The 25,622-nt window shown below is 37.3% G+C and overlaps 1 protein-coding gene across 1 annotated transcript; it reads left to right on the top strand.

The window, feature by feature from the left end:
* Positions 1-24,394: 24,394 nt before the first annotated feature.
* On the top strand, positions 24,395-24,920 carry LOC101037248 (small ribosomal subunit protein eS10-like). Its single transcript, XM_039462721.2, has one exon. It carries the CDS (start codon positions 24,408-24,410, stop codon positions 24,903-24,905), a length of 498 nt encoding a protein of 165 aa, XP_039318655.1. The 5' UTR covers positions 24,395-24,407; the 3' UTR covers positions 24,906-24,920.
* Positions 24,921-25,622: the final 702 nt, after the last annotated feature.

The following is a 25,622-nucleotide window of genomic DNA, read 5'->3' as shown; positions in this document are numbered from 1 at the left end:
TTCAGAAAACCTTAATATGACAAAATATCCACACAGAAATGAAATCAACTTGAAATATCTTTGCAAAGACAATCACTTTTTCGCAGAATGTTGCATCTGTTCTTCTCTTCCCTTATAACTTTATCAGCTTAAAGGTCAATGGTGATGGTGTTTATTAAATAAAAAGGACAAGGGAGTTTGCTTCACCTTTAAATCTTCTACCTACTTTGCATTAGACTCTCTCCTCAAGACACATAACCCATTAAAGCAATTTTACTGTATTTGTAGATTGTATATCCTGCACTGGTTTTTCTTCCTTATGAAAGGTCTTGTTTTCTTTTTAATTAGTACAGGTTAATTCAGAGTGAGTAATAATTGAAAATTGAAAAAGAAAGTGTTAACATATATGTATCTTGAATTAAATCATTAATATTCAATAATATTTTTCTTGAATTACCAATCAAAATAAGTACTTGAGAATTTGGCAGATACAATTCAGTAACAAACACAGAAAGTGAGATCATCAATTTTTTTGCTTGCATATTATTTTTAGTAAAAATGAACATCATTTTTAATAAAAGAATATTCATCCAAATTAACGGTAGTCTTTTGAAAAGTGATTATTTTCTATTTATCAATTTCTTTTATTCCCATGCACAACATGGCATGCTTTTCTGAGTAAACTGACTGTAAACCTAAAGAAAACTTGAACATTTAGGTAAATATTTTGTGTGGGACAAAGCATTTCTGGATGTTGTAATTTTTTTGGAATTGAGGCAGATACATTGGCAAAGGAAATGCAGAAGCCATGCCTAGAGACGTAGGCAGGCGTCCAGGAGAAAGTGACATAGGGAGAGTCAGTCAAGGACGGAAGGAGCCTTTAAGAAGTTAAGAATGCCAACTGGGTCAAATGCTCCTGAGAAATAATAAGCTTGGCAAGGGTCCATTGGATTTATTGTCATAAAAGTCATAGGTGGCCAGTTGGAGGAACAGTGAGCACAAGAACCAGACTGGAGTGGCTTCAGAAATTCAAACCAGGAGCCAGCGCCGGTTCCAATATTGAGAACCTCTTATATCCTTCAGCATCGTCTGACAGTGGCATGGACTCCGACGAGATAATGTGTTTCCTGTCTGTGGAAATGCTCAAGGCAAGGCTGAATTGCCAGTTTTCAAAGATGTGATGGCATGAATTGAAACAGGTGCAGAAGAAGGGTATCTTTTTAATACCCCTAAGGATCTTCCAGATACTGAAAATAAGCCTTCTGACTTTTATAGGATTTAGTCTTACTCAATCATAAATAATATTAACAATAACATCATGTATTGTTATTATTATTTGAGACAGAATCTTGCTCTGTCACCCAGGCTTGAGTGCAGTGGTGTGCTAAGCTCACTGCAACCTCCACCTCCTGGGTTCACGCAGTTCTCCTGCCTCAGCCTCCCGAGTAGATGAGATTACAGGAGCCCACCACCATTCCCGGCTATTTTTTGTGTTTTTAGTAGAGACGGGGTTTCGCCATGTTGGCCAGGCTGGTCTTGAACTCCTGACCTCAGGTGATCTGCCTGCCTCAGCCTCCCAAAGTGCTGGAATTACAGGCATGAGCTACCATGCCAGGCCGACACGTATTATTGAGAGTTAAGTGCTTTCTAGCTTATACAAAATAACTCTTGCTTACACAGTTTCCCTAATCATCACAGCAATCCTAGAAAGTAGGTAGGTAGTCATTAACAGTAGAGCTGTTAAATGTTATGGCAAAAGCTTCATCTCAGGTCCTCTCACTTTAAACACAGTGCTCTTTGTACCGCATTAGAAGTCTTCACATTTATTCACATGCCTCTGATTCATTTTCGTTTCATTCAGTGCTAGCCGGTGTTGCCACCCGTGAGGTTATAAATGGAAGAAAAGCCTCTAAACACATCATTCTCTACTCCTTGCTACAATCATGTCTGGACCTTGGGTTATCTGAGAAGAGGCCTGGGACAGGTGGCAGGAGTGAGGTAACGTACACTGACCTCGCTCCTGTGATCATCGTTGCATTTCTGATCACAAGGAACTATATATAAGTGGCTACCAAACACAATGGCGATTGAGTCTTCCTAAAATAGCAAAGACAGATCATTTATATGTTGAGGCTGCAGCCTCTGGGGCTCAGTTGATGCCCAGTATCTTTTCAACTGAGCTGCATTCACATTATTGAACGCAGTGTATTTCTTATGAAAATAAGCCCCATGCCCTGGACTTCATTTCTGGATAAACATCACGAATTAATCTCACTTTCCTGCCTTGGATGAATTTGTGACATAGGTGAAGCTTATTTTCTAGTAACAGATTTTGAAAGGAAGTTGATTAGTCAGTCTCTGCCTCTTCAGAAGTATACGCATCAGTTCATCATGGTACTGGTATATGCTGGCCATTAACAAACATGCCACATGCCCATTTCTAAGTGCCACCAGCTCAAGCCACTAGTCAGAGTTAGGGCATGTCATGGAAAAGGCTAGACGCTAGAGAGTGGAGAAAACCCTTGGCTACTTGCTCGCTTGAGTCTTTATTGGCAAAGTTGTTGTTGAAATTAACCTCAGTTGTAATCTCATAACCACATACATGACAGAAGTTCTTAAAATGGGTTGGTCAGGCAACAGAAAAAGAGAATTTTTTATGTTGGTGCACAATACTATTAAAATGAACAAAAATTTTTTGTCTTGAATATTACCCTATTATAATTAATATAACTTTCAACCTGAAAATGAGAACGTGTACATTTTGATCTACTTGAATTCATTGAGGAAAGAGACAGTGTATGAGCTAAAGAAAACGTAGGAATTATGTTTATATTTCCATGCAGCCTCCTTATGCTTTTAACTCTAAATTAGCACTTACAGATCATGATTGAGATGTACAAATTCTCAGAACTTCCTACAAGATTAAGCAAATAGAAATCGCATATAGTTGGAAGGCAAAAAGGAATAAGCCATAGCTACAAAATCATAACAGAAACATCATTCCCTCAAAATTCCTGGGAAAAGAGAGATTTTAACTGACAAATATATAATCCCTCCATATATAATCTAGAAGAGTAATGCCTTCAGTCTCAAGTAAGTAAAAGTAAGAAGGAAAAAACAGAGAAAGTAGGAAGAACTTCGACCTTAAGAAATTAAACTCTGTCAATAAACCTAAAAGTGTTTGGAGTTATAAACCTAAACATATGTCTATGTAAGCAGACAAAAGGGTTGTAACAGCTAAAACGTAGAAAGTAAAAGTGTCAAGATTATTCTATACAGTAGTACATCCCACACCAGGAGATACACTATTCTGAAACACGAAAATATAGAATGTCCTGTCTGTGACTCCCCAGATCAAAGAAGGCATGGTGTTAGTCAGTATATGACTATAGGATTAATATAACAAATATTTATGAATACCTACTATATCCATGGCATTTTTCTGGTTACTAGGGAAATATCAGCAAACAAAACAGAAAGAAAAAGCCCTGACTTAATGGAGCCAACGTTTTAATACAAGATATCAGCAATTAAAGGATCATTAAGTAAAATGCCAGGAGCAATAAGTACCAAATGGAAAAGGTAAAACATGGTCAGATGTGCAGTGTCAGGAAACAGGAGCTGACATTTTAGATGAACATCAAGAGAGATGACATCACTAAGAAAGTAACTGTTTTAGCAAATTACTGAAGAAAGAGGGAATGACCCAGAATAATGTCTGAGAGAAGACCGTTCCAGCCAAAGAAACCGTTCAAGTGCAGAAGACCTTAAAGTAGAAGTGTGCATGGCTTGTTCAAGGAAAAGCCCAAGGCCAGTGTGTCCAGGGCAGGAAGAACGGAATGGAGCGTAATTGGGGATGACCTAGGGAAGATGACAGGAAGTTGATTAGATCCAGTAGGGCTGTGCAGTCATTGTATGGAGTTTGTCTTTTATCCCCAAATGGCAGTCCACCAGAGGGTTGAAACGGAGCAGTAATGTTACCTGTGTTAGATCGTAAGGTTCTCTCTGGCTGCAAGGTTAGGCATGCACTGAAACGTAGCACTTGGGGAAACAATTAAAGGGTAACTTCAGAACTCCACATGCTCATGCTGGTAGTCTGAACCAGGAGGATGACTGTGAGGATGGGAAGAAATGGTCGCATCACAGATACGTTTTGAGGATATTGCTGACTGTATTGACTGAGAGATTGTTAAGTTGTGAGAGAAAGAACAAAGTCAAAGATGGCACCGTAGCTTTAGAAGCCTGAGATGGGGAAGAGTTTGTTTGGGGGTGTGGTTAGGTTGAGATCAGGTTCTCCTCAAATTTGCAATCACAAATGAGAACTTCAGCTGGAGTTCCTAAAAAGGCAGTTGGTTAGAAGAGTCTGAAATTCAGAAGAGAAGTCTGGGCAAAAAATAAATTTTGAGACTCATCAGCTTATCCAGGGTAATTAAAGAATTAAATCCATTAGAGATGATGATATCATTGAATGAAACCTCTATAGTATAACTAAAATACCAAATGATTTTGTCATGATTTTGTATACAGAACAGCCCTTTGTAGGCATGAGTTCCACATCTCCAGATTCAACCAAGCATAGGTAGAAAACATTAAATAAATAATAACACAATAAAAATAGTACAGATTTTAAAATATGATATAACAACTGTTTACATAATATTTATTTTGTAGTAGGTATTACAAGTTACCTAGAGATGACTTAAAGTATATGGGAGGTTGTGTGTAGTTTAAATGCAGATTCTACACCATTTTATATAAAGGACTTGAGTATCCCTGGATTTTGCTATCTCTGGGAGTCCGATAACCAGTCCCCGAAGGATACTGTAGCTATGCTTGTGTGGGTATATATGTATATGCACATATAGTATTTGCATAATATTAAAGATATTAATACTTTCTGTAAAGAAAACCTAGTATTGTATTAAAAAAAGTTCATATGTATGTATAAAGAAGAAAAGTAACATAGAAGTATAAATTAATATTTCTTTTCTAGGGAAGCCTATCTCTACAGTCAGCTCTCTATCTTCTTTCTTTCTTTCCTTTCTTTCTTTCTTTTTTTCTTCTTTTCTTTTCCTTTCTTTCTTTCTTTTTCTTTCTTTCTTTCTCTCTGTCATCTATCACAATCTATTCCCACAAGTGCCTCATTATGTGACATCTATTACTTTGTGGAATTGACTATCCATTCAAAGGTTGGCTGTCAGCCTTATGGTCTCAGAAATTGATTTTATCAGTACAGTGAATGAGCCTATATTGTGGTAGACTGTTAGAGGTTGAACAAGGCGATTTTTTCTTTTTGGGGATACACTAGACTATATTGCTCATCTGCTTTGCAGTTATGTGTGGCAAGGAGCAGTGGAAGTGATGTATGCCCATTCCAGTGTTGGCACATAGAAATACCTCATGCATACTTCTCTATGCTCTTTTCTCTTACTGAGTTGAATGAAAACTGTTCCAAATGATCTAAGACCTAAAGCTGCATACATTTGTACTGTTGTATTATTCCTGTACTATTAAGTGAATAAGAACTAAACATTTATTCTTTCTAAGCCATCATTGCTAATCTCTCAAATAAGTCAATTTGCATTAATCTTTCAGTTCTCAAATATAAAACAGAGCACCAATGAGGAGGACAACTGTTTTTTAGTCTAGTTGACCAGTCATTCTCTCCTTGTAAGCAAAATAGTTGCTCTGTCAAAAAATGGCATGTGTAAGGGCAGATTGGCCAGCTTGAGCCTACCAAGGTTTCCATAAATTCCTCCTGCAAACTTCCCCAATTTTAATACAACCAAATTTTATTTTAAATTTGCACATTATTTGAATGCAGTCTTACGTCAACACTTCAGTTCTGTACTTGAAGCTATTATCTTCCCAGATTGAAATATTAAAGCTGCTAATGTAGATATGTATAAGAAACCAAAACATCAAAATGTTGCTTGGTGAACACATATGTGGAGCAGAGAGAAGTGAGTGAATTAAGTATTTAATAGTATCAGGATAAGATGGCCAAATATAAGTATTTAATAATAGAATAGGGATAATCTTGTCAATGACACCAGGGTAAGATTAATTTTGATTTAGGTTTTCTACATCTGAAACACTCCTCCGAGGACACTTTTAACAATTAATTTTCACTTTTTTCCGTGCTTCCACTGCCTGACCATCCTGTTTTAATCAAGCACCCCCTTCTTCACACTACTGTTACTATGATGTCTCACTGATTGAGGACATTCAACTCTAACTGATTGGGCTTTGCTTTTTTTTTTTTTTTAACTGAGGATAAGTTGTTATCCAGCTTCTGATGTCTTGGGGAACAGGATGATCTTCAAGTCCACAGATATAGTTTGAGCTAATAATGTTTGACCCCCTCCAAGGACTTTAGAAAGTTATTCCCATAATACCCAAAGATTAATGATACAAGCTTCTAAACCACAGATTTCAGAAGCCCTTTCTTCTATTCAGTCCTCTTGAGAAAAAATGATAGTGAACTCCCAAAATCCATGCTGGTCGACAGCTGTCACTAACTTAGCCTCTTAACCTGCCAAAGCATTTCATCTCGGATCTTTGTAGATAAACTCTTACAACAGGCTTCTCCTTATTTCTGCCAGTTGCTTTGCTGGGAACTGCTCTGCCCCGAGCATCAATATAACTAGTCCCTCCATTCCCCAGAGCACAGCTTACACTAAGCTCTCTCTATCGCAACTTGAGGTCACCGGGAAATAACAAAAGTGAAATGCCAAGAGGAATTACAATGCTACGACTTGTCCCCTAGGCTAACTTGGGAAAAGGTGATCCTCTCATTTACTGCTTCAAGCCCATCTCCCTTCTGCTCTGAGACTAGCCACTCTACTAAGGGAAAATCACTCTTCCCAACCATGGAGATGACCTTCAGATAGAAACGCATTTGGAAATGCAGATTTCCCAGCATCTGTCCCATTATGTCTGAAATTATGTCATTCGCATCATGCCAGTAGTTCAATGTATTTTGTGCTACACTAAGTCCTATGCTGTTTTTTGTTGAAATTTCCCTGGAAGGTAAGATCAAAAAGAAGTTCAAATCATTGGGATTTTTAGGTACTATACTTTTCACATTTTTTCTCAGTATAGAGAGTATTTGAACATAATCTTTTAAAACTTTCCTTGTTCTCACTTTCTTACAGTTGGCAGGCAGTTTCCCTGACCCATTTGTTATAGATCTAAAAGTGTTGCTTGGGAGCAGTCCTATACTAGCAAAAAGTCTGCGTCCTGATACGTGTGACCGTCTCCCCATCTCTCACTGTCCAAGGATTCTTAGCCATGGCTCTGCAAATGAAGATTATTTAAAAGGAGTCAGAAGTTACTAGGAAAACTGGAGACATCTGGAATGCCCACGTTTCAGACACCACTATCAAAAATGCATGTGGTATGTGCCTGCAAGACAGAATATAATTTAATCTTTTTTTAAAGGAAAGGCAAAGAGCATATTTTAATATCATTATACATTACTGGTGGAAAAATGTCATGATTCCCTGAAATGTTACATAATGTTTGGTGTAAAATGGAGAAATTTACCAGAAAGGTACTATAGTAATTTGGAGGCCACATATTCATAGATTCTTCTCCTTGTAATTTGTCCTTTCCTGGTAGTCAGCAAGATCCTAATGCTTTGCTTGGCTACTCAAAGAGGTGATTTCTTTGCAGTAAATTAAATCAATTTCCATTTGTTCTGGGTCTAGGAAATTTTATTTTCTCTTGTCTTTATTTAATTTTCAATTCATTCTTCCCAGAGCATAAATCAATGTCTTTCTTTGATTTCATGGCAGGTATTCCTATTTCTTTGCATTATAGAGCCAGAAAATAAATCATTTCATTAAACATTATTCCAGGCTTTAAAGCTATAGTGGTAAAAGTAATCAACTAATATCAGGCCATTTCTAATGCTATGGAAAATATCAAAAGCTTAATATCCAAATATATAATAATTTAGGAGAAATAATTAGAGTCCCTTGGATAGGTTTACCATTTCAGCACAGTATCGTGGAGCAGGCATAGTATAAATTGAGTGAAAAAGAAATATCATTCCTGCCTTAACTCTCAGAAGAACCTAGGTCATAATTATAATTGTATTAAGACTCTTCTCTTCCCATCACAAGCCGACATGTCTTGGTTTAGATTTGAAATTGGTAATATGTTGGTTTGCTAGGGCTGCCGTTACAAGGTACCACAGACTGAGTGGCTTCAGCAGTAAAAACGTTTTTTCTCACAATTCTGGAGGCTGGAAGTCTGAGATTAAATTGTCAACAGAACCGGGTTCTTTGTAGGCCTCTCTCCTTGGCTTGAAGATGGCCATCTCTTCCCTGTATCTTCACATGGCCTTCCCTGTGTGCGTCTGCGTCCTAATCTTCTCTTCTTCAAAGGACACCAATTATATTGTGTTAGGGGCCACCCTAGTGTCCTTATTTTATCTTAATAATAATACTTCTCTATAAACCCTATCTCCAAATACAGTCACATTCTGAGGTTCTGGAGATGAGGACTTAAATATAAGATCTTGGTGGGGGAGGGACACAATTCAGTTTGTCATGGGTACAGTTCTTCCTAAAGAGCACTCTATGTGGCCTGGAGAAGATAGAGATGTTTTGCCAGGAAACTAAAGGCTGAAATGAACTTTTTATGTGCTGTAATAAAAGGTAAAATATAAAAAATAAGAATGCATACTTTTAACCATATGTGTCAGAACACTGGTGGATCAATGAAAACTGTGAACTCTCCCTCGTAAATAGCATTCAGTGGTTCAGTTCTTTCTCCAGCCCTGGACTCTCTTACTCCCTTGTGTTCCCCTCTCAACATCTAGAAACATGTGCATGGACATTATGAATATGGAGCTTTAATGTCATCTAGAAACATGTGCATGGACATTATGAATATGGAGCTTTAATGTTTCCTCTGCTTATGAAAGGAGTGATTTATTTTTGACTAATTGAATCAATATCCCAACAGTTTCAAGAATTCTTATTGTTATGAAACTTATCATTTAATCTTAGGAGTGCATACATAGTTTTTATTCTTCTGAAAATTATTGACCAATGCAGAAATGTTGGATTAAAAAGTAGGATATTTGTTTTAAATCATTATTTACCATCAAACAACAGAGCTCGAGATTAAATGGATTTTTTAAATCAGAATTCATTTATACCTGTTGATGTGTTCATGCAATACTGAAAAATAAAAGAGCAATGGCAAATGACATCATGTCAGAACCTTACTTCTATAGGTGTTAGGAATTACAGGCTAATCCTGGTGACAGGGAGTAGTGATAACGGGGACTAAGAGCCTCAAGATCTGGACATGTACTTCATTAGTTTTGAAGTCACTTTTAAAGTCCTCTTAGGTGAATTTGTAATTGCACAGTTTTTAACTCATACTCTCTTAGAACTATAAACTCAAGCTGATTTACATTCAGTGCTGTCAAATTAATGTGAAGTGTAGAAATACAATGAAAAAAACTGCTAAACTCCAGGCCATCCAGGTAGAAAGTATATTGCATATTTATATTATATTAAATATCCATACATTTAGGAAAATTGATTCATTACATAATGCTCAATAATTCAATTAATGGTCATTCCGGGTTTTAACAGGCTTATCAACTGATATTTTGCATTATACAAGGAAAAACATAGGTGGCTGATATGTTCCCTTTTATCATCAATTCCAGGCGCTCTTTAGACTCACTCTTTATTGTTTTTGAGTTTACTTCTGCAGTTGCCCTTGACTTTTTTTGTGATTGATTCTTTTAACTTCAGAAATGTTAAATGGCGAGAAATAAATTTAAGGTCTAACAAAATCTCCAAGGCGTTCAGTTCTGTAGCTTTGCCAAAACATGAAAGCCAAGGACAATTATGGCTTAATTCATTTTAATCACTGAGAGTTTTTATGTAGTTGTTAGTATTAAAAATGTACAGCAATCAAAAATTTTCTGTGGAACATGCTTCTAAGATGCCAAGGTACAAAAAAAAAAAAAAAAAGATAATTTCAATAGACCACTCACTCAAATGAAGAACAGTGTGAAACTATAAAGAACAGAGGTTAAATAAAGTTGACTAAATGGTTCTAAGCTTTCACAGCTCAGTTATTAGACTTGCTTCCATAAAATAAACATCTCAGATGAAGACATTTGCTTAATCTTGTTTTATGTGGACGGGTACGTAGCAAATTTATCATAGTTTTTTTAGCACCGATTCTCACAAATACTATATTTAAAGTCTTTTTAAGTGTTATTATTTTTTAATATTATGTTAAAATCATATATGTACATATACAACAGATACACATACACACACACGTACACACATACACATATTTACATTCCTAAGTAATTTATAGTCAAGACACATGCAACAAACCACAAATGTAATTGGAGGATCATATGTAAAATATAAAGACTCTTGTAACATCTCATTTTATATGGCCTGTTTTTGTAAAACAAAAAATACAATATTTTCTGAAAGCACATACTTCCTAGAACTCTAACAGTATTCAGAATATTGTTGCACACATATTAGATACTCAGTAGATGTTTGTTTATTTATTTAATTTAGTTTGAAGTGGATAGACAGATACACACTTTGTTAAATGAAAGGAATTTTTTTCCTCCCTCTTAAATTGTTTTTGGTTTAACAAAAATAATAAAAAACTTGGATGAAGACCAAAAAACAAAACAAAACAAAACAACAGCAACAACAAAAAAATAAGAAATGGCTTTAGATAATAGGAGAATGCTAATTCAAATTCTTTTGGTGCTTTTAATAGAAGTGAAAAAGACTGAATACTGTAGCTGATTTTTTTAAAGCTTTCTCATAAGAAGGATTACAATATAAAGTAGTATGGAATTACTGACTGTATTATGTACAAGGCATTGTTCAAGGTATTTATAAACAAAAACACATAAAAGGTCAAAAGAAAATGAATTATATAATGTATACACAAAGCGTTCTATTAAAAAATGTGTGTCATGTAGCAGGCTATTAATTTATTAGAACATAGACATCAGGATCTTTCTTTAAAATATTAACAGTGAAAGGCTTTGGCAGAGTAATCAGGCAAGAGGAAGAAATTAAAGGCATCCAAAAGTAGTTAAGCCATCTCTCTTTGCTGACAACATGATTTTTTTTTTTTTTTTTTTTTTTTTTTTTTTTTTTTTTTTTTTTTTTTAGACGGAGTTTCGCTCTTGTTACCCAGGCTGGAGTGCAATGGCGCGATCTCGGCTCACCGCAACCTCCGCCTCCTGGGCTCAGGCAATTCTCCTGCCTCAGCCTCCTGAGTAGCTGGGATTACAGGCATGCGCCACCACGCCCAGCTAGTGTTTTGTATTTTTAGTAGAGACGGGGGTTTCACCATGTTGACCAGGATGGTCTCGATCTCTCGACCTCGTGATCCACCCGCCTCGGCCTCCCAAAGTGCTGGGATTACAGGCTTGAGCCACCGCGCCCGGCCAACATGATTTTATACATAGAAAACCCTAAAGATTCTGCTGAAGGTTCCTAGAACTGATACACAACTTTAGTAAAGTTTCAGTATACAAAATCAGTGTACAAAAAAATACGATTTCTATGTATCAATAAAGTCCAAGGTGAGGGCCAAATCAAGAACACAGTCCCATTTACAATTAACCACAAAATAAATAGAATACCAAAGAATACATCTAACCAAGAATGTAAAAGATCTCAAAAAGGAGAACTACAAAACACTACCATGAAAAAAATCATAGATAGCACACAAGAAAAACAAACATTCCACGTGCGTGGATTGGAAGAATCAATATCGTTAAAATGGCCATACTGTCCAGAGCAATCTACAGATTTAGTGCTATTACTATCAAATTACCAACATCATTTTTTGCAGAACTAGAAAAAAAACAGTTCTAAAATTTACTTGGAGCCAAAAAAAAGAGCTAATATACCCAAAGCAATGTATAGCAAAAAGCACAAAGATGGATTCGTCACACTATCTGACTTCAAACTATGTTATAAAGTTACAGTGACCAAAAGAGCATGGCACTAGTACAAAAACAGAAACATGGACACATGTCAGAGTTTTTCACGATCTGATGAACAGCCTTGCCTATCTTTGTTCTCGTGTATTTCAGTCGTATTAGATAAGAAAGAATTATAATTTTATCTTTATATCTCTGAAAATAGATAGATTATGGATTATGACAGGGGCATGATGTCTTTGCTGTAGGTTTTCTGAAATTTCTAAAACTCTGCTCATATTAACTTGGTAATTATTTGAATAAGTAGAATTATTAGGTTAATATTTTGTAATCTCAAGTTTGGTCAATCATCTAAAAGATTTTTGGGCCTTCCCTCTGTCCAGATACACAATAATTGAGGATCTTGCCACAACCAAACTTGAAACTGCATTGCAAGTTGCATATGAGTCTGAGGAATCACTTATTTGTGATTTTAAAAAAAAAAAAAGAGAAAGAAAAAAAAGAATAATAAAGAATGAAGGAGAGGAAGAAAGAGGAAGAGGAAGAGGGAGAGAGGACAGGGGTGTTGCTTTATTGCCCCGGCTAGAATGCAGTCTAAAAATGGCTATGCCTATAACTGTGCTTAATAATGGAGACATGAAAAAAATGAGGGAAGAAAATAACAAACAGGCAGCCAACCAGTATTTCATTTAAACCTGTAAGTAGGTTTGATGTGGTACTGATAAGTGTGTGTATTTTGTGTATTTAAAGTGGAGAGTTCTATAAATGTTAATTAAGTTTACTCGTTCCGGATCTGAGTTCAAGTCCTGGATGTCGTCGTTAATTTTCTGTCTCATTGATCTGTCTAATATTGATGTTGAAGTCTCCCACTATTATTGTGTGGGAGTCTAAGTCTCTTTATAAGTCTTATATATCTGTATTGGGTATTCCTGTATTGGGTGCGTATATATTTAGGATCGTTAGCTCTTTTTGTTGCATTGATCCTTTTATCATTATGTAATGTCCTTCCTTGCTTCTTTTGATCTTTGTTGCTTTAAAGTCTATTTTATCAAAGGCAAAAATTGCAACTCTTGCTTTTTATTTATTTACTTATTTTTGCTCTACATTTGGTTGGTAAATCTTTCTCCATCCCTTTGTTTTGAGTCTTTGTGTATTCTTACATGTGAAAGGGGTCTGGATGCAGCATACTGATGGGTTTTGGCTTTTTATCCAATTTGCCTGTCTGTGTCTTTGGATTTGGGGATTTAGTTGATTTAAATTTAGAATTAATAATAATATATGTGAGTTTAATACTACCATTTAATGTTAGCTGGCTGTTTTGCCCATTAGTTGATGCAAATTCTTCATTATGTGATGCTCTTTAGTTTTTGGTATCTTTTAGAAAGGCTGATACTGGTTATTCCTTTCTTTGTGTAGTGGTTCTTTCAGAAGCTCTTGTAAAACAGGCCTGGTGGTGATGAAATCTCTGAGTACTTGCTTGTTCACAAGAGATTTTATTTTTCCTTCGCTTATGAAGCTTAGTTTGGCTGGATGTAAAATTCTGGGTGGAAAGTTCTTTATTTGAAATCACTTATGTGTGATTCTAACTGGTATCCGAATTCTAACTGATGGTTAAAATTTACATTCTCTGGGCAGGTTCAAATTTTAATCCCTTTTCTTAAGAAAGAGAACCAAGAAGGCTGTACTATAAGCCCTCTTATGGATGCAGCAAACCACCATGGCACCTGTATAACTATGTAACAAGCCTGCATGTTCTACACATGTACCCCAGAACTTAAAGTATAATTTTTAGAAAGAACAAAGAAATGCATGCCATCAAGCCTCAAAACAATGTTGCTTTTTAATAAAGGAAACAGTAGTGGTTTTTTTATTCTGTTGATCCTTGAATCCGAATAGATGGATATTTCTTTTCTACCAGATACATCCACATATACCTAATCTATATTATAAGATAATAGAGGAAACACATATATAGAGAAAGAGATTAATGTAATCTGGAGTTTGGCTTCTACTGAAAGAGGCCATAATCAAATGATATTCATCATGATTTAACAATCTTACATATTTAGGATAAATACTTGCTGCCACAGCTTAGAGACAAGGACATCAACCAGAATTCTATTCCTTCCATTTTTCAGTTCATCTCCTCTATCGCCTTCTAATCTCACTCACTCTCCCATGCCAAAGCAGGATTCTTAGTAGATCTTAGGGTGTGGCTAACCAATTTAGTATCAGGATAAATAGAGAATAACATTTGTTCAAAATTTTTATTAGGACAAAAGAAAATATGATAAGATTAACTAGCTATAACAATATAACATACGTATCCTTCCTTCCTAATTAAAGACAAATGTTGAACTGGAAATTAAAAAGCAACATATTCCGAGTAAACGTGATGCTTAAATTGTTCTCATTTAATTTTTTACCTCCCTTTTTCTGAAAAAATAAAGCAATTATTCAGAGCAGAAAGTGATAAAGATGATTCCCAGCAGGGTGAGTAGTTGGGAGGTGGTGTTGGTAGAATGTGACTATCAGGGCTACCTGCGATGATGACAGGACTCTCTATGCATACTTGATTCTTGTCAGTAGAACCCAGAGTTCACTCTTAAATACTCGTTTCCATTTCTGTAAGAACTTCACATTAATTCAGAACAGGGTCAACTGGAGTCAGACCATAGTTTCTAACAGTGGAGTACTGAGACTTCACTGTCCAATACTCTTCTAAATATTGGTGGTTTCATGTTAAAAAGAAAAATAATGAAAGTCTGACATATGAGATGAAAGTTTTCTCTTGACTTTTTGTTTTTCTGTGTGAATAGCCATGATGATATAATTCCTTTCCCCATGGCCTTATTTATCTAAAAACGCAGTTTCTGGAACTTGGAAAGCATCTTGGAAGAGCAGGAAGGAGGATGCCATTGAATAATGTCACTTCCTCAATCACAAATCTCTATGTTAGGATTATGTCATAAAAGTCTGCCTGAAACTGCATTGTGAAGGAGACATACTCTGTCTTGGGTTCCCTCTCACTCACTCTTCTTGACTTCTAGTTCACAGTTACTTTCCATGCCACAGAAGATAAAGGGAATTTGGCATTCCGTCCTAGAATAAAAAGCTATGGCAGAGCCCCCAGCGTCAGGCCTTCTTTGCAATGTCGCCTTCCTGAAAAGCAAATCTTCTCTTCCAGAGCAGGAGGACAAATGATCTGAACATGTGAAAGATTTTCACATAGTAAGAGGGAGAGTTCATGTTGGCAACCAGAAGCTCTAGCCAGGCTATATATGAGTAGGACAAATAAATAACAAAAAATTTTTCTCCTTAAAGGATTAGGTAAAATTCAGATCAGACTTAGGCACTTCTTTCTAAACAGCTTATACATTCATCTCAGTTTCAAGGTTACTTACCCCAAATGCAAATCAAGTCAAATCAAAACACTTACTTTGAGAAAGTGAGAAGCATATGCCAATTCGCGGTCTCTGTGTATACTTGGTATGGATCCATGCTACCCGAGAATCTCAACATGGATTTTAAATTCAGGCTCTTTTGGTCAATCGTATTCCCAAAAGTTTCTCATAATCAACTGAAGTGAAGCAAAGTGATTTTTCCTCCAGGGAGACACTAATTAGAATAGAAATATTGGTGATTCAGGCCACTCTTTAAAGTCCAGAGAGTGCTCTGGTTTCGGCATTAGGCACTAATTCAGTTTGTTTGACTGTTAGAGTGGATTCTCCAGGCATAAAAGGATGTTGAGTCATCAGAGAAACAGGATTACTGTATCTTGGACTTCTGCCACCGGAAACCATTATGGGGTGTGTCATGGGAGAAGGGGATGGAGATACAGATGGGGAAAGTTGGTTCCTATCCTGCAGAGACCCATTTCACTGAAATAAATTTAAACTTACTAAAAGACTTTAAATGCCAGTCCTTCTCTTTGTTCCCAATCCATTTCATACAATCTTAGATTGTATAGAATTGGAAGGGGCCTTAGGCTCTAAGCAACTTGCCATCTGAGGCCAAAAAAAAAAAAAAATACTCTACAAAATAATTATGACAAATGGTTATCACAGACTCAAATTTAAAAATATATCTTATATTCAGTGAAAATTTGCTTTCTGTATCTTTTACCTCTTGGAGTTATTTTACCCACTGGAGCAGTGAAGATCAATAAATCAAATCCCAGTTTCTTTTTGGCAAACCTGGCAGACAATCTAAGACAATTATATCCTCTAAATTCGCTTTTTCTAAGATTAACAAGCACAACTTTGTTATTTCCAATTCTTTTTCATGAGCCAAATAGCTTAACCTCACATATCTGTGGAACAGATTGTATTTGGAAATTCAGTTTCCTAAAGAAGTACTCTGAAGCCTTGTGACTTATGAGGTTATGAAGGAGATTACATCGGGTTTGAACCATTGTTACTGGGTTCCACGTCAAGTGTCCTAACACTATTCCATATTCTCCTCAACACATGACCCCCGTATGAAAGATGACCCCTTCTCCAAACTGTATCAGCCAAAAAGAAGATTAAGACCCATCTATGAGTGGATTTTCTTAGAAAAGAAAAGAAAGGTGCCAAAATAGATAATCTGTGAATAATTCAGACATAGAAATTCCTTATGCAGTTTCACTGACCAGCATGCCACAGTCTTCTCTCTGGTCCCTCAATGTGTTTTCATTTCTATTTTAATATATCCTTGATGGTGACTGCACCCTAAAGCCCTCTTCACTTGTAGTGGTAATTATATGGTTTTTCGGAGTTTAAACTAGAATGCATGCAGAGAAACACTGAGTTACAAAGGCATTGCATGTTGTTGATAGATGTGAATTTGCAGGAAAGGTAATGACAAGAGTGTGTTGTGACATCATCAAATTAAATAGTTAAAACTATTTCCCCCATGTGTACACACCCCCATCTTTATGGCCAATAATTATAACAATGCACTTAGATGCGAGCGTGGATATTATTAAATAATGCCTGAAATTCAAAGTGGCCTCATCAGCCACCCGAGGCAAAGCATAATTGTCCTGTTTCTGTGCATTATCAGAGAGCAGACAATGTTGCTGAATGTTATTACTTAAGCATTTTAATTTTTCACTGGGTACGGAAATTAAATTCCAGCTCTAAAAAAGTGATAGCTCTGTGGTATATGTGTCTGATCAGGGAAGGGGTTGCTGCGTGCGGGACGCCTGGGCACATAGTTGGAAAGGATGAGGCTTGCATTGAGAAGACATGCATTTTTCTTCTAACACACAGGGAAAAGAATCTTCTTAGCCCCTGTCTTCTCAGGAAAGCAAAGCTCACTGTTCTCAGTTCACTGAAGACATAACTATAACAAAAAAATTTCCTGACAGTCTGTCAAGCTTTTGTTTTAAGTTTGATAGCAGAAACTATCCATGTTCACTTAAAGGCAGAAAACATGAGGCATTGAATATCATCACAAGCCACCAAGTTAGATTCTGCTTAGCCCATGGGGCATCTCTGCTGCTGTTGCTGATACAAGCAGCCATGTGAGATGTGTGACCTCTGCTAGGCTGATAGAGTACGTATCTGTTGGAAGAGACTCAGGACTGCAAGGGAACCAGCTGTGTCTCTTGTAGTATTGTCTCTCTTAGAGTAGAAACCAGATTCTGTATTAGGGACCAGTAGCAGGTCACACAGAATAAGCATTACATTTCCCTGTTCATCTCACACTTGATAAGCATTTCTTTTTGTTAGTTTATCCAATGGCATTGCTGAAGTGCATTTAATTTTCTGGTTGTTTTTGGTGTTTTGTTTTGTTTTGATAAACCCTAGAATTATTTTCATTCAACTTTGCTTCGGTTCATTGTCCTCCTGTTGACGGCCAGATTCCTTAACACAGCTTATGAAGCCCTTTGTAATCTAGTTACCGGCTCACATCTATCATCTCACCTTTCCTGCGTTCTTCATGCCCTCTGTGCACTGGGCACACTTTCAGTTCTCAGAATGGCCATTATTTTCTCCCTTTAGGGTGTCTGCAGTCTTTTACCTCAATGCTTAGAAGACCCTTCTCTTTACCTCTGCACCCCCTTGCCCTTTTTCACTGGCTTCTCCAATCATAGGACTCATTTGCCTATATTTTCATAGCTCCACTGGGCTGTGAGCCCCGTGAGGGTAGAGAGGGTGTCTCTCCTTCACCATTGCTTCCTTAACACCCAGTACTCATTATATATGCCGCCGAAAACTGTTGAATAAATTGGTCATGGGAAATTGTTAGCCATTACTGTCAAAATCATGAAACATAATAAAAAGTCAAAAGAAACTTCATATCACGTCTATTATCAGAGGTTTTAAAGACTTAATCCAATCTCCCTGTCAGTGTGTCCATGGTAGATATTCCTTTCAGTCCTCAGTTCCAAAAAATATTTCAGAACTGAGACACTGGTTTTCTTTATTTATTTATTCATTCATTTTACTTAATTTATTTATATGAAATAATGAAATATGTTTTTTTTTTCTTTTGGCTGGCTGCTGTGAAGCACAAATCAAAATCTTAGGTTGTATTTGGTTCACTGATGTAATTCCTGGGTACATCATATTTTACTTTAATTCTCTCTCTTTTTTTTTTTTTTTTTGTCTTTTTGGTTCTGAATGTCTGAAAGTTGCTTCACATGATTCCTCATCTTTATTTTTATTTTTTATTTTTTGCAGAATAAGACAAAACATAAAATTATTAAATAAATGCCTTTTTATTTTAAAGGTTTTCAGAATTTTGCATTATTGGAAATTGGGCTCTAAATATGTTTTTCCCAATTATGCTGTCAAAATTTACATAATTCCTTTTTACAAATGGATCGACAAAGGCAGAGACAGAAAGTATTTATTTTTCAGTTGTACAAAAAGCCACTACCGTTACCTGAAAGAAGCAAGCAGCTTCTCAACTCAATGCAGGAATCCAGTTCAAAAATAAACTATGCTTAAGGCTTTACACAAGAAACTATTAGACTGAAAATTCAGACTAAGTTAGTCGGTGTTACATGTAATCGTTAGAAAAGTTCTAAGTGATGGGCTTGGGTTAACAGCCGCTGTTTCCTAAAGAGGTGTGAAATGGTCCTAGAAATAATCATTTCTCTAAGCCTCCTATTGTATAGCTGATTTTTGCTGATTGATCTGAGGCTGTGTTTTAGTCAAATATAAGCTCAGAAATACTCCATTAGTCACCATGTTTATTCAGCCTCAGAGAGCTTGGAGAAGATAAACCTTACAACATGCACTGTGATGAGACCATCTCTAGCCACAGTTTAGAGCCTGTGGTTTGCACAGATGTTACGAGGATCTGACTGAAAGGGAAGGGAAGAAAAAACATACAGCAAATTATCCTCGAGCTTCCTGTAATGTTATTAGTTCAATGTCTCCACTGAAAAAGTATGAATTGTAACTGTTCTTTCATCCTCTTAGTTTGAACTGCACAACTAGTGAGATGTATGATCATTTTATAGCTCGTAAAATGACCTCAGTTTTTTCTCAGTACATAAAAAATACTCATTTAGCTTTTACTTAAAGTTGTGAAAAATAAAACAGTTAAAGAAGCCAAAAGTCCTAACTCAGTTGATGTTAAATCTTACGTGATCAATTCCGGTCTTTCCAAACATTTGTACTAACAATACTGATATTTTCTGTGAGAAGTGATTTAAAAAGCAAGGCTATGGTTATATTTTTTGTTTGTTTTCTGTTCTTTGTCTCTACATCTAATTAAATTGTGATATATAAAAATGTAACTACCTAGGACTGTGTTTTGATTGTGAAAGGCATTCAATGTAGCATACTTGATCAAAACATCCTGTGGTAGAGACTGCCAGTGAATTCCCATGTCTGGTTCTATACTCCTTAACAAGCACAACCAGTGACCCTGACCTTTAAACTCCAGACAGAGACTGGATGCCTTTGTGTTGGGTCACTTGGAGAGAGGCCAGTCCATTGTGTATACAGGAATGAGAGTGAATTTAATTAATACATGGTGACAGGGGTCGGGGGTAACTAGGTAGAGACTGGCCAACGGAAGGTCTAGCAGGTCTTTATGACTAGTTTTAGCCAAATAAAGGGCACCAACAGTGACATAAAATTTTGGCCCAAGGCAATTAAGAGCGGACATGCTGCTTCTGGGGTTGCTTACCATGCTGCAACCATGTTGAATGGTGTATATGGGACTGGAATCTGGATCCTTAAGTAAATGAATGGAGAAAAGCCCCTATCCAATGTATCAGATTTGTGTGAACCAATAATACTTATCTTACCTCCAGCATATTTTGCATGTTCGGTTCCATCCAGGAGCACATGATTTGACTGTTTCTGAGATTTAATTATTATCTAAATTACTGTATCACCACTAAACCACACTGTGGTCTAGCCTTTTCAGTTATATAAACACAGACTCAGTCTGTCAACTCAATTGTGTTCTAGTTTATTTTCACACCTTCTCTTTGGAAATAATAAAATGAATCAATATTGTACCTATCTTTCTGGGTACATGAATATCAATCAATCCAAAGAATTTCATTTCCAATTTTTTGAATTTTGGTTCAGATGAACTCTGAAGTATCATTATACGTGGTAATATTTTATGATGTTTTGGGCACAATGTAATTTCCATGAAGATTACTGATGAAATTTAAAGAATGTCTTAAAGATAACCAAATAGAAATATGAGAAATCAAAAATTAGTTCAAAGATTTCTTTGAGAAAACTCAAGGAATATAGAAGCAAATATTTTAAATTTAAAAAAAATGGAACTATATCATGAAACTGCTTCTAAACATTGCTGTTAGTCTAAGGACAAGCATGGTTATTGTCACATTTTTATTGATGTTATTTGAAACAAATAAAATAAATTAGTCTGGGTTAAGGTAATGATGACAAATAAAATTTTATCTTTGAATATAAATAAAAATTAGCTGACATTTATTTTGACATAAACTGCTATTTATTGAACTACTTATAACCACTCACAATGCAAGGTGCTGAAAATAGAGTTGAAAAAGATAAGATCTGTGTCCTCAAGTAATTCACTGTTACTATGGGGAACAGATTAGAAAAACACATGATAGCAATACAGATTAAAAAGGATGCTTAAGTACATTCAACAAGCTAGGGAATCATGGGATAGGAGTGGGGGGTAATATGAGCTGTGCGGGGAGATTTTTATAATAGTGGTGTGTATTTTGAGTCTGTAAAAGATATGTTAAAAAATCATTCTACATTAGCATTTCTCTTTGAAGTAATTAAAATAACCAAATTAAACAGTTTTCTATCAACTGGACAATTACTTCAAATAAAGGAAAGGCTAGGATCGTAAGAGAAACAGAAAATGCAAAATTGATGTACAATGCAATAAAATAATGTAGGAATATAGGAGCATTCTTAAAACATCTTTCACTTGACAATATGTTGGGAAACACAAGGTCATAAGAAAAAGATAAATTACTTATAGTGGGTCTCTTACTAATTACAGACATGTGATTAGTTATCTGCAAGTAAATAGAAAGTCATTTTTTTCCTACAAGTCTACTTCCCAGAGTCCTACAAGTCTGAAAAATAGACTTCTCTTTTTAATGAAATATATAATTTTAACTATGAAAAGGTAGACTATAATGTCAAATGTTTTCTATATAAAATCTCTATTGAGGAATCCAAGTATGTGAAAGGAAAGCGAAAGGAAATGATTTTTTTAATGTCTCTAGTAATAATTTAATAGGATAAGGGGAAGGAAGAGAGAAAAGTAATGGTAAAATTTAAGCTGATGTTTTAAGGAAAGAGATTATGAAGCCTTAGCCAAAATTGGACAGAACAACATGGATTTGATTTTTAGAAGCTCACGCGTGTTGAAATAGGTGTTTAGCTTATGTAGTAAACACTAATTCTGGCAAATTGATTTTGCAGGTAACTAAAGTGGAATAATACCTATGAGATGTGAGAGTTTCCTGACCCTCTTGTGAGACTTGCCACAGAGAACGTGTACAGGATTGGTGGAAGCTTATTTTGCTTGATTGCAGAGCTCAAACCCTTTGCAGGATGGGGAGCACGCAGGTGAGTGGGTGCGAGAGCCAGAGCGAGTGCCTTTGGGAGCCAGCGGCAGTGTCTCTTAGTTGCCCATGACCTGTGGAGTCCCAGAAGGCATGTGTTACAGTTAATGCTCCTTTAACAGTTGCTATCCACAGATGGCTAAGTGTTAAACAGCTCAGTGGAGAGTCGGGGTGACATACGCTCTGTCCTCTTAGTATCTGGGTTCTTGTCCAGTGTTCTGGAAGAATCAGGTCACATGAATTTGAAAGATGGTGAACGAACGCAGAGGTTTTATTGTGTAATGGAGATGGCTCTCTGTGGGTTGGGGGGCTGGAAAGGGGATGAAGTGGGAAGATGATCTTCCCCTGGAGCTCAGCTGTCCCCAGTCGAACTCCTCTGTGACTGTCCAGCTGCCTGTTCGACATTCAGACACTTCTCTTCCTTCCTTCTCTACCGTGCCGCTCTATTTCTTGGCCAGTGGAGTTTGGGGTTTTTATAGGTACACGATAGGGGGCATGGTGGGCCAGGGTGGTTTTCGAGAAAGCAACATTTGAGCAGGAGAACAGCAATAAGTGTTTTCATTTAGGGCCATGGGGTCCAGGCTTGAGGGTGAAGCCCTCGCCAGGGACTCTACCATCCTGCCTTCTGTCCATTTCACATACAATGTGGACTGCATGTAACATTCCTTCCCAGCCTCCTGAATTTTATACATAACCTCAGGGGCAGCTTCACCATCATTAGACAATGAAGCGGGAATGTCAGAAAAGAAAGAAGAGCAGCTTTATAATGAGGAATGGATGTAATTATAGTTATTATTATGGAGAAAATGAGGCAGAACATGTTTAAAAGAATAAAAACATGATCAAAGATCAATTTAAAATACATACTCATCTTGCTGTAAATACCACACAAAATATCTCTGAAAAAATTTAATCACGTATTTAGATTGGCCCATTTACTATTTTAGAAAGCCCTAATTCATTGCTGCCCTCAAAATACTCAAAATGGAGACACAAATTTATCTCACATAATCGTCATACACATATAGATGTTGACATTTATGTCTCATTTTTCTAATCTGTAACATTTGAATAATAAGCCACTTACCCATTTCACATAGTTAATAATTTATGTGGATTTCAATTCTGATGTCTTTCCATTTGCTGAAAATTTTGCCTTTATTGTATAAGTTTTTAACACAAATTCCTTCCCACTCCTTTAGCCTTTCTTCAACCCTTCAGAACAAAATACATTTCCGTTTAATAAAATGTGTGTCAAAAACTATACTTACAAGGCCGGGCGTGGTGGCTCACGCCTGTAATCCCAGCGCTTTGGGAGGCCGAGGCAGGTGGATCACGAGGTCAAGAGATCGAGACCATCCTGGTCAACATGGTGAAACCCCGTCTCTACTAAAAATACAAAAAATTAGCTGGGCATGGTGGCATGTGCCTGTAATCCCAGCTACTCAGGAGGCTGAGGCAGGAGCATTGCCTCAACCCAGGAGGCGGAGGCTGCGGTGAGCCAAGATCACGCCATTGCACTCCAGCCTGGGTAACAAGAGCGAAACTCCTTCTCAAAAAAAAAAAAAACTATACTTACAAGCACAGGTAAGGGTAGTACAAAATCAAGCCTGGATCCAGCCTCCCACCTCCAGCCTGCTTCCTCAGTGGAAAGTATTTTGTTATCTTCACCTAATAAATCTGCCTTGCCTATGGGGGATACAGGTGCCAGTCTTCTATGAGTTAACTGTGTTTTTTTGTAGGAGTGTTGCTCTGTTGCCTAGACTGGAGTCCAGTGGTGCAATCTTGACTCACTGCAGCCTTTGCCTCCCGGGTCAAGCGACTCTCCTGCCTCAGCCTCCCAAGTAGCTGGTAGTACAGGGGCATGCCAACCTGCCCAGATAATTTTTGTATTTTTAGCAGATACAAAGTTTTGCCATGTTATCCAGGCTGTTCTTGAACTCCTGGCTTCAAGTGATCTTCCTGCCTCAGCTTTCCAGTGTTGGAATTAACAGGGGTGAGCCACTACGCCTGGCCCCATGAGTTACCTTGTGTACAGAAGAGTCTGAAAAACATTCTAGTTGAGAGACAGTACTCTTCTCTATTAGAAAAATGTAAAAGTATCTTAAGTCATAAATCAGAGTAAAAAGATTTCAGGGCTAAAGTCCATCAGTGTGAGCAAACAGGCATGAATTCATCCTTTTGATCGGCCTGACTCCTTACGTTTTGTTGGCCCTACCACCATCTGACCTGACCCCATTGAACAGCACTGGTCTTGCTATCAAACAAAGTGATGAAGTAGATCGTGATAAAGTGAAGGAGTCTGTACCTGAGTCAACCACAGAATGAACTCCTTGAAGATGTGGTTGCTCAGACCTTAGTGACATTGAAGATACTGCCCCCTTTCCAGCTCCAGCCCTGGTCCCTACAGCCGCCACGATGTTGATGCCTAAGAAGAACCAGATTGCCATTTATGAGCTCCTTTTTAAGGAGGGAGTCATGGTGGCCAAGAAGGATGTCCACATGCCTAAGCACCCAGAGCTGGCAGACGAGAATGTGCCTAACCTTCACGTCATGAAGGCCATGCAGTCTCTCAAGTCCCGAGGCTACGTGAAAGAACAGTTTGCCTGGAGACATTTCTACGGGTACCTTACCAATGAGGGTATCCAGTATCTCCGTGATGATCTCCATCTGCCCCCAGAGACCGTGCCTGCCACCCTACGCCGCAGCCGTCCAGAGCCAGGCAGACCTCGGCCTAAAGGTCTGGAAGGTGAGCAGCCTGCAAGACTCACCAGAGGGGAAGCCGACAGAGATACCTACAGATGGAGTGTTGTGCCACCTGGTGCCGACAAGAAAGCCGAGGCGGGGTCTGGGTCAGCAACTGAATTCCAGTTTAGAGGCGGATTTGGTCGTGGATGTGGTCAGCCACCTCAGTAAAATTGGAGAGGATTATTTTGCATTGAACAAACTTCCAGCTGAAAAAAAATAAAAATAAAAAAGATACTGCCCCAAATCTGCTAATTACCCCAGAGCACTTGAGTCTCAGGCTGTGTCATCATGTTACACGGTGTGTCCTACAGTGTTTTTGCTTGTATTTTTATTAGCCATTTGTCACAAGAGTCCTGTAGGATGTCCAGCCATCGTCGCTCTATTTTTACAAGGCAGGGAGGCAAAAGAGACATGGATACATTAAACAATTTGCCCCTGGGCTCCAAGTCTTTGCCAGCCTGTTACGCGCAGTATCACTGCAATCGGCTGGCGGTGGAGGTTGCTGAACCTTGTTCCATTGTGCTTGCATTCATTTTTCTGGATTACACATCTGTGTTCAGGGCACATGAGCACGTGTAACATGAACAAGATTTTGTCAGGCCTTTATTCTACTGCAAGTCGGTTAGAAGGTTAGATGCGAAAAATCTCCACATCTTTGAGACGTGGGACTGGTCTCTGACTTCTCATGGCTAATTTTAATTCTCTTAAAATTAGCGGAGAAAAACAAATGCAGAAGATTCCTGTGGGTCTGGAAAGCATTAGTGGTAAATCTTGAGTAGAAAGCTCATATACACCACTTTCCCTTAATGAACATCTAATCCAGCAATACAACACAGTCCCTGTTGTCAGGACTACACATCTGCTATCCACATCCCAGCAGGGGTT

This window comes from Saimiri boliviensis, chromosome 4 (genome assembly GCF_048565385.1).
Source record: "Saimiri boliviensis isolate mSaiBol1 chromosome 4, mSaiBol1.pri, whole genome shotgun sequence".
NCBI classification, from domain to species: Eukaryota; Metazoa; Chordata; class Mammalia; order Primates; family Cebidae; genus Saimiri; species Saimiri boliviensis.
This window is presented reverse-complemented; position numbering and strand designations above follow the sequence as displayed.

Excerpts from the sequence above, each read along its gene's own strand:
- LOC101037248 (XM_039462721.2), top strand. The coding sequence starts at position 24,408 with ATGTTGATGCCTAAGAAGAACCAGATTGCCATTTATGAGCTCCTTTTT.